Below are 13,049 nucleotides of genomic sequence, written 5' to 3'. Positions count from 1 at the left end.
AACAGGGAGGTTTGACCATACAACCTCACGGTGGTCCCTTCCAACCTTACCTATTCTGTGATTCTGTAAGAGCAGTGGCAAGAGGTGCTGGAACATTATTTGAATGCTGGGACACTGTGGGCAGAGCTCTGAGAGGTGAAGGAGCAACAGCTCTGGAGACTGAGCTTCCCTGTTTATCTGCAGAGCAAATGTGTTCTGAGCTGCAGCAGGGAAAACCTGCTCTCAGCCTGTCTGAGCCCAGCCCTGGGGAGTACAGCTGCCAGGGTGAAAGAGGGTTTATGTCTGCCTGTCTTCTTCAGCCCTGGTCCTCTTGAACGAGCACAGATGAGGGTGAGCAGGACATGTCTCCTCAATGGCAGCTCCTCGTCTTTTCTGTGCAAGTCCCCTTCTGGTGGTGGCAAATGGTACAGAGTAGGTGCCGTTCCAAAACTGCATTTGTCTTCACAGCACCTACCCTGCTCTTGTCAATAAACAAAATACTTGTCAAGTTACAGTTGCAAGGGGGTTAGTTTGACCTCTGACTTGTGAAGGTTGGCACTCAGGGCCGTGGCAGTTGCTGGTCCTCCTGCCGCTCCTCTGCTTGCTGCCCCTAGCTGTCATTCATCCTCTCCTGTCCACCTCAGATGTTCACAGGACACGCTGCATGTGTCACAGGGATGACAGTGACACTCCACAGCCTGAGATCTGCATTTGCCTGCACAAACAGGCAGATGTACATCAGCAAGTGTGTGTATGTATGGGTTAAGAGGGTGGTGTTTGAACGACTTTTTTTTTTTTTTTTTTTTTTTGTCAGAAGGCTGTAGATGGAGATACACTATAGTTTCCTCCCCTTGTGCTGCTGAAACCAAGGGATGGAGGGGCTGTGCCCTGAGCTAACAAAGTTGGAGCCCTGAATCTGAATCTTTGCTCTCCAGGCTGGAAGGAGTCTGGGAGTTTAATTATTGTGTACTCAGATTTTTGAAGGTGAGGGAGAAGCATGGGAAGAACTACTTCCAACCTTTCTCACTGTCAGGGTTGGAAGGGATTTGGTGATCAAGATCTCCTGTGGCCTTCCAAATTAATTTTTTGGTGCATGCGTACACCACAGGCAAAAAGAAGAGATAACAAGGGACATGTCTGCTCCAAATCCCATGGATTTATGAGCTGAAGGTTCCTGAAACTCTTCAAAAGAGTTAAATTTTTTAATACTTGTCCATAGGACAGCAATGATGAGAAGATTCTATGGTTCCCTGTCAAGGCAGGAGTGTGCTGTGAAGTTTCTAAGCAAAGCAGTAAAGAGAAGGGACAAAAGGGAGATGATGGAGAGGGTTGTTAATCTCCCCCTTACCTGTCTCATCCTCTGCAGGTGCTATGTAGAAGACAGAAGCTCCAAGGTGGCCTGGTTAAACCGTTCCGGCATCATTTTTGCTGGAGAGGATAAGTGGTCCCTGGACCCTCGAGTAGAGCTGGAGAAGAGAAACCCTCTGGAATACAGCCTGCGGATCCAGAAAGTGGATGTCTATGATGAGGGGTCCTATACATGTTCAGTGCAGACACAGCATCATCCCAAGACTTCCCAGGTTTACTTGATCGTGCAAGGTAAGCAGCATGCCTGATAGGAGAGCAGAGAGCAAAAGACACAGTGAGTGGAGGGATCTGTGTTTTTGTAAGAGAAACTCCAGAGCCAATAGCCTCTGTGTCCTTTGTGTTTACACAGGAGTCAGCTGCACTCTACCCTTCCACTGTGGCATAGCATGGTTTTACTCTGCTGTAACTTTGTCCTTTTAAAAAGTGGTGACAGAGCAGGAGACACCAGTGATTCCAAGCCATATTCTAGTATAATGCAAACCTGGCTCCTGGCTCTGGTTGTTTTGCACTAATGGGAAAGCATTTGTTTATAATGACACTTTTCAGAACATTGTGCCTCATCTCTTCCCAGAGACATCTCTGGTTTCTTTGCCTCCTCCTTTCTCAGGTTTCCTTTCTTTTTTCTTGTGTCAACAAGCTACTGTACTGTGGGTTTTTTTGCCTTCCATAGTCAACTCTTTGCCAGGCAAAGGAATTAATTTTCCTGTGAGTTTTTGCATGCTGGGTCATTGGTTTGCAGGGTGCACCATCACTAGGCATGTGTGAAACCAGGTACCTGAGGGACGTGCCTTATGTCGCCCTCTCTTTTTTAGCTACCCTTCTCCTGAGTGTGTTACAAGGAAAGGAAACTTGGCAAACTAGCGTTGTCCTATCTGTCTGCCTGCATTCATGGCACAACAGAGAGTAAACAAATTAAAGAGTTCACCAATTATTGGTAAGGTCGTTAGTGAGTTTACTTGTTCTATCCTGTCCAGACCGGAACACTAAATTTGTGAGGTTACCCAGTTTTGTTTAGTTTTGCTTTTAATCTTCATGTCATTTCATCTATCTGTCTATTTATCTAAAATATTTACAGAGCAGCTTAGGTGATAGATATGTATGAATGTGCTTGATACATTACAGATATGTTCAACTTCCATATTATCCTTCAGGCAGGAATTTTTTATTTCTCCTGATTTGTCTAGTAACCCATTGAGCTCCAGATTTTATTTCCCCCTGCAGGTTTTTGAATTGCTCTGATTATGAATGCACTCAGGAATGGACTTTTTCCTCTTGCTGGCACTGCTTGGCAAACTGTGGGGCTAAGTAGCATCCCAAGTGTTTATCTGCAAGGTGAAGAAGTCCAGACATGTCATCAGATGTGTTGCTTTACACACAGGTGTAGTAAGCCAGAAGGCCCCTGGTTGGTTTTCTTGCCCAGAATCCTCCCCCAGCAGCAGGAAGAGTGGCCCATGCCCCCACAGAGAGCAGCTCTCCTAGCTTGGCTGAATTCTTGCTATGGGAAATGCATTCCCCAGCCCTGGAGGTGTACCCTGCCTCGCTACAGCAGAGCAGAGCCAGCACTCTGTAGGTGGTTTATTGCTGGTGAAATCTCACAGCACACAATTTCCATTTACCTGTCAAGAAAAATACAGGGACAAATGAATTCTAGAGCCATGCATATGTATTATTAATTTTATTTGTGCCTATTAGATATGGGCCTAAGCAGCAAAATTGAGTTCTCTAGCTTAGCTTTCACTTAAATACGTGGGTATCTGGCTCTGAACTACTGCCACCTTTCTGAAATGAGAAAATTTAGGTTTTGACACTCCTAAACTCTAGATGCCTGTAAATAAGGTATCTGTGGGTAATCTTTGTTCTAATACTTGCCACAGATTTCATAAAAACCCCCATTGTGGTATTGTGCTGACTGTATAATCTTGTAATAAGTGAAACTCATAGCTTTAATTCTCCTAACATTAAATTTAATCTGGAAAAAAAAATATAAATACAAAATCCTTTACAATTTGGAAGAGTTAGTCTCATTTTAAAAACATTTAGAAATAATCTTAACTAATAAAACTAATTCAGTACAAAATAATGTATGATAGAAAATAATCCCTGTAGTCTCAGAGTATTATTTTCTTATATTTATTGCTATTTTTCTAGGAGTTGCAGGTTGTCTGCCTGCAAAATAGCCTGCTACTAGTACAAATTAAAAGAAGTTTAGATATTGAGGCATGCTAAACTATTTAGGTTTATTTTTATGTAGTTTATTTACTTCTCTTGTTTTTGCCTTCATACATTTCAAAACATAGGCCATTTGAAGCTCTGGACAATCCCAAATGTAAAAAAAAAAAAAATAAATAAAAGAAAATACAGCTCCTGAAACATTAAATGACAGAGTGGTCAGCTGGTCTGCCTGGTAATCTGGGAGGAGAATTTCTGGAATGATGGTCAGTGATCTCCTCTGAACAAGGTCAGGGAAACAAATGCAAACCAGGATCAGAGACTCATTGCTAGCTTTGTGCACATGGTTGATGCCTGGATTTGCCAGTGAAAGATACTGCAACGACAGCTGCTCCTGCCCTGGAGCCAGTGGGTTGGTTTAAGGCCTTGTCCAGGCTTCCTACTCCTCTTACTCAGTGTTGTCACTGATGCTTCTGCTCCCCACTACCAAAGACAAATCCTTAATCTCTCCCAGTTCAACCCCCTCATCAGTCTAGCCTCTGTGAGAACACAACTTCTATTACTCCTCGACACAAATGGGATAGTTATATCGAAGACTAATAAGTGGGTAGGCAGATCCTAGAGTGCTATTGGAGCCCTTAAAACTGGAGACCACTCCATGTCCACAATGCCAGCTGAAGTAGGCATACTCCAGTGTGTCCTGTGTTTGCTGTGTTTAGATCATTGCAATATAATGGAGTTGCATTCTAGGACCAGGTCCTTTCCAGCCTTGAGAAAATCACCTTTCCCTGGGGTGAGCTCTGTTTGGTGAACTCTGCTGGCCAGAGCTGCAGAAGTGTATCACAGAAAAAAGGGCATCACCTCTCTAATGTATGTGCTCGAGTCCTTTAGTATTTCCATGGGAAGAGCCAGTTCTACTTTGTCAGCCAGCACCAATCTCTGCAAAAACAGCCTACTTGGTCTGCTCCTTTCTTCTCTTAAGTGTGTAAGTCTGTGGATAAGATCCTTCTCAGCTGGGCACATTGCAGACGTCTAAATGGGGTGTAATGAAATGACACTTTAAAAAAATCAGAACTTCATGGACAGCTAAAAGCAGAGAAAGTTGTCCTCATAAGTCTTTCTGGGTTTTGAAGCATAAAGCCAGCTCTGCTAGTAGAAGTAGGCATTTGCTGCCAAAAGATTTATTAGTATATCTGTGGCCACCTCTCCCATCTTTTGGACCCAGATGGGCACCACTGTGTCTTGCAGTCCACTGGACTGGAGGGGGCTGTCTCTGCCCAGCTCAGTTGTTACCAGGTGCTCTCTCCACTGGGGTGAACACACCAAGAGACTGCTCTGAGCCTCCACCTCACTCAAAGCATTTTGTGCTGCTTCAGTTTTGGTATAATGGCCAGTTCCAAAGCTTTCTGTTTACTACCTCAGTTATTTCTGCTGGTGTCTGATCAAAAGAGGATCAGCTCTACATGCCCCATACATGTATTTTTTGAAGCTGCCCTGTGTCTGCAGAGCTGGTGCATGTCCATTATTTCACTCTACTTGCATTTGGAAAGCTTTTATTAACATAAGATCCAAATTGATTTTGCTGCCAATTATTTCTGGTCCTTCCAAAACACATAGTGGTTATTTCTCCTTTTCCTCAAAACTGCCTTTTATCTCTCTGAAATCGCTTTGTCTCAGAGATCTCTAGTGTAGGGTAACAGGTTCACTGCTTTCCAGAGGTCATGTTTTTTCAACCCCTGTGGCATATATTTCACTACTGTTTGATTTGTCTACATGTTTTCCTTAAATGTACTGTCCAAAACCAAAACAAGAGTTCCAGTTTAGGATTCAATCATGCAGATACAAGTACCAGCCATGTTTTGCATATCACACTTCACTTACCTAACTCCAGAATGAAATGAGATTTAGCTTTTTTTATATGAGTGCCTCACTGCTTTCACTTATTTAGTCTTTCTGTGTTTCTAATCCTCTCTTACTGGTCTGCAGCTGATTCTTCACTTTTGTACTTGAACATTAATTGGTTTCCCCCCCCGCCCCTTCCTGAGAACACTGCTTTGTGCTCACTGTTATTGGATGTCATCTGGTGGGTCTCTCCATGGAGACCAGTTTACTTACGATCCTGGGCTCCAAAGCACTTCCAACTGCCCCCAAGTCAGTGTGATCGACAAAAGTCAGGTGGTTTGTTTCTGTTCCATCACGAAGGTGTTAATTAAAGCATGGAAGAGATCAGGACACAAAAGCAGACTGTGGCAGCAGCCCACTAAACCCTCCATCCCTGGTGGAAAGCGATCTGTTGATTGCAGCTCTTTGAAGCATCCTGATGGAGATTTAACATCTATCGTATTCTCTTAGCTTGTTGAAGACTGTCAGGTCTTCTGAAGTCAAGATATATTACATAATCACACATATTGCTTCTACATTATCTGCTATGCCAGCTATCCTACAAAAAAGAAGGGAAATGAGGCTGGGATGGCATGATATGTGTTTGCCAAAAGTGCATTGCTTTTTTTTTTCCCTTTACTCCATTATTACCCTCTTGGTGCTTATAAATGGGATGTCTAATCATTTGTTCCAGTATGTTGAGTGATGTGTTCCAGGAGAATTGAATCATAACAGGTACACAGTGGTTGCCCTGTTCCCAGCATTACTTTGGGTTCTTGTTCTTTTAGCATTCTATCCTCAAGCCCTTCTCAGGCATTAGATAACAGTGAAAAAATCCTATGGTTTTTACTTGTCACATTCGAATGACAGGCACAAGGGCATAGAGATCTTGAGGTTTAAAAATTTCTGCCATAAAGAATTGTTTAAATTTCCTAGCCCTATCCAAGTCAATCTGGAGAAGTAACTCTAGTAGGAGGAAGCAAGTTGTTGCTGTCCAGAGCCTTTACATATAGACATCAGTGTGAATGGAGTAAGTTGTGATTTTCAGTGAACCAAAAACATTCCATTGGTTTTGAATTTGATTAAAATTTGATCAAGAAGGTTTTACAGGTCTGAGGTGCATTTTCTGGTCAAAATTATGAAGACAAAAAGGTATTGCATTACCACAGCCCATCTAAAACCTAACCATACTCAGCTGAGGCATGAAGAGCTTTACATTCACACTTTCACTCACAGCTTGGGATTTCTGCTGACTCAATAACATTTCTTGTGATTCCCAGTTGTTGATTGTAAAGATTGTGTGCTCTCCCTTCGTTTAATGTTTATTTCATGAAAAAAATTGAGGGCTTTGTCATTTTGGCAAAACAGAAACAAATTTGGAAATGTCAGCAGCAAATGGTCACAAAGAGGAGTGCTTGTTTACTGGCCAGCCCAAATGACAAACGCAAAGTCAAGTGCACAGCAGCTAAGGCCAAATCCTACAGTTTTCTTTCTAACTGATAGGCATCAGTGTGTGAAAAGAAGTACAGAGTGTAGCCTTTCTCCATTATGAATTGCCTTTGTAGTGCTCTTTGCTTTCAAAGATTCAGACTCACTGGTCATTGTTTCAACATGATATAAAGATGTATTTGTTGATGCTGGGATTTAACCATAGAGAGATTATTATTAACTCTATGAGTGAATTAGCTGTGCACCCTCTCAGTCCACTCTCCTGAAATTAGACTTTGTGCTGGTGACTGGTACAGCACAGAAAGATCCTTTACCCACACAGGCAGCTGAGGCCAGTCTGGCTTCCCCAACACAAACTGCTTTGCCTCTTGGTTAGAGCTGGGTCTAGGGCCGATGTGGGAGGGTGTTGTCCACCATCTCTGGAGGAATTTGAAAGATGTGTAGATGTGGCACTTAGGGACATGGTTTAGTGGTGGACTTGGCAGTGCTGGCTTAACTTGATGATCTTAAAGGGCTTTTCAAACCTAAGCAACTCTGTGACTTTGTGGTTTGCCCAGCCCTTGCCCTCATTTCTGAGGACAGCAATAGGGAAGGGTGGTGCTTTGGACTTTGGGATTGTGAGAAACATTGCTAAGCAGAACTGATGCACGGCACAAGAATATGTTTTCTAGGGGCCTGAAGTCAGATATCAAGTGGAGGTAGTTTCTGGCAATCACCAGCTTGGCATCTGATTCAGAATGAGGTTCTTCTGACAAAATGTAAATGTTACTATTGCTGTGGGTTGTCTTGGACTCCCTTTGTTGTGAGGAGACAAGACTTTTCTCAGGCACACTCTAGTTCATCCTTAAGTAGCCATCCAAAATTCATCAGACAGATTGACCAGTGGAAATGTCATTGTCTCTCCCCTGGCTGTAAGGGGGTCTCCAGTCTGAGCAGTCCTTTTGGAGCCATGCATCCTTTTAGCCTTTCCACACCTCTTTCTGTCAATTCTCACTGCTGTTTATTCCTGCCAGAATACAGCATTGATAGCTGTCATCGCTTGTGGTGGGTTGCTGAGAGATTGGAGCCAGGCTGGTCTTGAACTCAGCAGATCTGTGGTGGGAGCCCACCTTCTCCTGGCATTCTTGGCCTTTCCCACCTCTTTGGCCAGCGCTGGAAGCAGAGCAGTTTGAAGAGAAGTGAAGCTATTTTTCCTTCGCTATCTAGATAGCAAGGATGTTGGAGTCAGATGCTGTTCTCTGAGAAATGTTGGCTTCCCTGCTTTGTGGGCACAGAGCCCAGAAATCGGAGGGATCTTTCTGAGCACTAGCACTGTAGTGTTTTTCATTCCAGGGAGCATTCAGTAGGTAAGAGCAAGCACCGACCACTTTGTTTTTTTCGGGACACAGCACCAATGGGAAAATGACAGTGTATTTGGCATGCTGTTGCAAAGAATAATGAGATAACATGGGAATATGAATTTTCAAAAATGATCTTTTTGATCATTTTACTGGGAATGGTGGGGAGGAGAAAAAAAAAATAGATTTAAGGGGGGAGATAAATTCAGGTTATTACAGGGACTGGAAGAGAGAAGTCAAATACACTTGGAAGGGAGTGACAGCAGTTTGGTGGGAAAAATAAGCTGAGAGCGCAAAGAATAGTCTTGGGCAACTAAAGCACGTTAGATCTTGCTGCACCACTTTTGCGCTTTCCATAGGCCATACATTTCTACCAGAAAAATAATTCCAGAATGTCAGGCACACAGTAGTATTAGTGGTGGTTTTTCTAGGTTTTCTGCGCTGTTTTGTTTTGGCAAACTCATAAAGTGCAGGAAAAGGCACCTGGTGTTTCATAAGTTACCAAGGAATTTCCTTTCACTCCCCATGTAGTACTTTTATTGCATCCCCCTGGTGTCCTGATGCCTCTTGACTCCTGCTTTCCTATCTCCAGGCATGGCTGGAATGATACGATGCAGCTTAGGCTTTGGCTCTGTTATATTGGTAGGAGCTTAGCGCTTCTTAGCGCATAAATCAGGAGGCTTTTCTGGAAGTATTTTGCTGCTTGCTTTGCAGGTGCAGGCAGGAGACAAAAACAGAGTACTTCAAAAAATGCTTACTCATTTTCAAGAAAGAAGTATAGCACAAAACACACAGAATACTTTCCTGTGGCTGGGAGGAAGGATCTTGATACGATATTCCAAGTCCTTAGTGATATAAATCAGCTTAGCTTGAGTTGACTCTTCAGGGTGGTACCAGCTGATATTGTGTGATTTTGTCTGATCAGCTGATTTTAGATTCACACAAGTACTTTGAATGGTTTTGCCTTGTTATTTCTCAGTCCAATGGTCTCAGTCTGCAGTCCCAAGTCTTAGCTAGGACTGTAAGACAGGGGAGTAGGGCAATAATTTTTCTCTCTTTTTAGCTCCTAACACAGCAAGAACTTAGGTACACCACCAAGTCTGCTAACCCTTGAGAGAGCACAAATAACCATTAGCTGCAAGACTGCACGTATCAGTCCATTTTAAGGCCAAGTGTGTTCCTGCTCCCACTGCTTAAAAACAAAAGGCTGTGGTAGCATAACAGTTGCCTTGATTTGTTGCAAGCCTTGAAATCTGGCCCAACTGGCCCACAACAAGACATGTCCCCTTGGATGTCTTAAGTGATAGATTCCCATTGCCTGTTCCCTCCATGATGGCCAGTGTCTTGTCAGTAGTGAGTGAATTTTATTTTTCACCACATTCTCTGGAGATTTCTTTGCAGGAAAGAACTGTTGGTATAATCAAGAATAAACATCTTATTCATTTTCATTTTATATAGCAGGCCTGTAACTGCTTAGTAGCTTGAAAATTAGCAAAAATCTGTGGGTTTTTGTTTTTTGGTGGTTTTTTTTAAATTCTCAAAAAGATCTTATCTGGAGCTTTGGATTTCTAACACAAAATTATGAGAAGAGATATGTAGCTAGTGTCCATTAGAAACTTTAGGGTCAGTTTGTGTCTTTACTTGCACTGTGGGTGATAGCTAAGGTTAATTATATTCCACATTTCTCTGACCTAGATCAACCTTTTCTGTAGCTTTACTGTTCACAGGTGCCCCCTTGACGAAAAGCAGCCAAGAGGTCTGAAGGCAGGAGGCAACAGGACCTAGGGCACGCACCTGTGGTAACCCAGACCTTCCAATTCCAGCATTCATGGAACAGTGTGTTCCTTTTGGCTGTTTTTCTTATTTCATCAGTTCCAGTTGAGTCAATGCTGCAAATCTGCCATGCTCAAAACTCCACATAGGATGAAATTACAGATTCCTGGGGTCCACCAGCTCATATTCTTTGGTTTTGGCTGCTGTGTTGCCATCTACAGTCATCATAGTTGTTTGTTAGTGGATGAGAACCTGGATCAAAATCTTGATTCCACAGAAATTAAAGGGAATTTTGCTCCATTGGAGCCAAGATTTCATTTGAAATTGGAATTGGCTAGAAACAGATTGTAAAACAAACCAGCAGTTCAAAAACAACATCAAGACTTAAAGGAAGAAGCATATTTCTTTCCTACCTTAAAAGCTTTCAATTTCATTCTTTAATTTGAATTAATTACAGAAATAAAGAAATCGTCTGTTTGGGGAAGGACATAAGGAGATGGTGTTTCTGAAATGAGAGTGGGGAAAAGCAAGTGGGCATGGTGTCTGTGCTGTGCCTTCTAGCACATCCCTGTGCCTGCATGGTGCAGCTCAACCTCAGCTGACCCACAGTAACTGTGTTCTCCTGCCATTTATCTCTGTCCAGGGCTGGCCCTCATCACTCCTGAACAGAGCTCTAGTCTGTCCCTTTGGTGTGTATGCAGGCTATGCCTGGTAGGATAAGGCTCCCACTCCTTTCCACAAAACAACGAATGATAAATCGTGTGAGGTAATAGGTTTTCAGGGTTTGGATTTTGATGATTTTTTAAGACCTTCAGCTCTTGTTTTTTATCTTAAGAAACATTAAAATTGCTACCCCAGTTCCAGCTCCTTACTCACCAGAAAGGGAAGAAATACTCTGAGAAAATAATTACTTAATATCACATTTCCTGTATCGCTGTTAAAATGTCAGTAGTTGGCTGCTTGGGAATAAGAAAAACACCAACAAAATTACAGAATAGCAGTTTAATTTAACAAAGCCCAAGATGTGACAGTTAGAGGGGAAAAATAACTCACCAAATGTGCATACAACAAAATAGACAAAAAGGAAACAGATACTTAGACATATGGCTTCCATTTACAGATTATTCAGACAGAGAGCACTTTCTCAAAATCCAACCATAGCTTTTGAAAATGTCTTTAAAAAAAATTAGGCTAAAAAGTGTTAACTCTCCAGCAGAAAATAGGAAAACGTTTGTTCCTGGGAAGGGAACAAAGGTTGCTGTTATCAGTCCGAGGGTGCACAAGCACATGGCCACTGTTGCTGGCAGTTCTGGGTCTCTACCTGTCGCAGCTCAGGCTGTCAATGAGCACAGCTCTGGTAGCAGGAACCAAGCCCTGCTTGATAGTGTTGTGTGAAAGTCTGAAAGATCCCATTGTTTCTCAAAAATGCATTGGGAGTGCCATCATTTGTCTGCTCCCCTTTTCCTGAAAGGGCCTTTGGAAATCCCCAAATGAGGGTTGTGAGCTTTCTCAGTTCTGGTATCTAAAGCCAGAGGCTACTGAGGCTTCAGTGATGCTGCTTTTAAATTTCCCTCCATATTAGTGTATTAGATTTCCCTTACATTGACTATTTGATGGTGTGATCTTGCGCTTCAACAGTCTTTCATAAAATCTTCTAGGAATATCTTTGTTATGTGGACACATATAAGACTGAGGAATTATTCTTCAGAAATAAAACTATTGGTGCTCCTCAAACAGCAAAGTAGACTACAAATGTATTTTTCCCCATTCCATGAAGGTTACCTTTAAAAAATTCTGTGGAGAAAAAAAAATGATAGCTAGGGATGTCCTCTTTAATGAAACAAGAATTGCATTTTGGTGATAAGTTTTAATTTAGGGCAAATATTTTAATTGGAATGATTAATTAATTTTGGGGTGTGAAAATTCGGCCTCTGGCAGCCTATTTATTATTTTTTTATTCCTTTCTGTGTCTTCTCTATCATCAGTATAAGAAAAGCCTTTTGCCTTGATAAGGTAAGGAGGCACTCCCTTTGAATATGTGCAGAAAGGACTGTCCTGGTGCAAGGATTTGAACATAATGGCATCTCACCTTTAAGTGCCCTCAACTTGTGAGACTCATTGCAGGATGAGTGAGTTTGTTTTCACACTGTCTGGGCATGTGGATACTCAGCTCTGCATAGGGTACAGGTGATGTGGGGGCCTGGGGCACCTGCCTACGGTTGGCTTGGTCATAAGAGAGGTTGGTAGCACTGTTTGGTGCTTTGAGAAAATTCCCAGCAAGGAGACCAGAGCTGTGTCACCAGAAGATGTGCTGTGTTAGGGCTAGAGTGCTGTAAACTCTATTCTGAGTCAGTGGGTGACTGGGCCCTCTCCTCAAGTTTTGTTAACTGGGAGGATCAGCTCTCAGCTTTGGTATACAGCAAGTATGTCATTAATGTGTTAAGTGTAGACAGGCAAAGTAAAAGAGTAAGGAGCCTTTTGCAGGGAGAGAAGCCAAGAAGCAAGATCCTAAGCCGCAATTCCACATGGCCCTCACGCAGGTGCTGCAGCAGCAGCTGTATTCTGGAGAGTCTCTTCAAAATGATTGTCCCCTTGTTAGACTGATGGGAATGTGACTTTTGGGTATGTTCCTGTTTTGAATGTTAAAAAAAAAAAAAAAAGTCTTTGGGAATAAGTATGATAAATCTCCCCAAATAGCTACAGAACAGACTGTGCAAAGTAGAAGCCTTATGACCTTGACTATACAAATCCAGCTATGATTTTAGGGATTATGACTGCATAGAGCTCCCAATTCACAATTTTACCTGAAAGATTAATCCACTTGTTGACCTACAAAATGAGGTTAAGAACCAAAGTTTGTAGGGATATCACCCATCATGATCCTGTTTGAAGGGAGAGCTAACAGGGTAGCAGTGACTGCTTCTCTTACTGTGTTTTTAACTATTGTCAATATATTTCACATAATTCATGGCATATTTGGTTTCCAGGAGAATACTTATAGCTGTGTAAAGCCTGTGGACCGCCTTCATAATTCAGGTAGACACCTTGGTTTTGCCTGTATGTCCTGTGTGGCTAGTATCAGGGAAAGCCCTG

At 42.5% G+C, this 13,049-nt stretch overlaps 1 protein-coding gene across 3 annotated transcripts in view; it reads left to right on the top strand.

Moving 5' to 3' along the window:
- Window positions 1–13,049, top strand: part of LSAMP (limbic system associated membrane protein) — a 991,258-nt gene that overhangs the window by 826,634 nt on the left and 151,575 nt on the right. For all 3 annotated transcript variants that reach the window (XM_066340981.1, XM_066340982.1, XM_066340980.1), the window contains one exon: window positions 1,346–1,578. In XM_066340981.1, the coding sequence (XP_066197078.1) occupies window positions 1,346–1,578 (233 nt within the window). The remainder of the gene's footprint in view (window positions 1–1,345; window positions 1,579–13,049) is intronic.

This window comes from Sylvia atricapilla, chromosome 2 (genome assembly GCF_009819655.1).
Source record: "Sylvia atricapilla isolate bSylAtr1 chromosome 2, bSylAtr1.pri, whole genome shotgun sequence".
Lineage (NCBI taxonomy): Eukaryota > Metazoa > Chordata > Aves > Passeriformes > Sylviidae > Sylvia > Sylvia atricapilla.
Note: the sequence above shows the minus strand (reverse complement) of the source record. Positions and strands in the feature narration are given on the sequence as shown.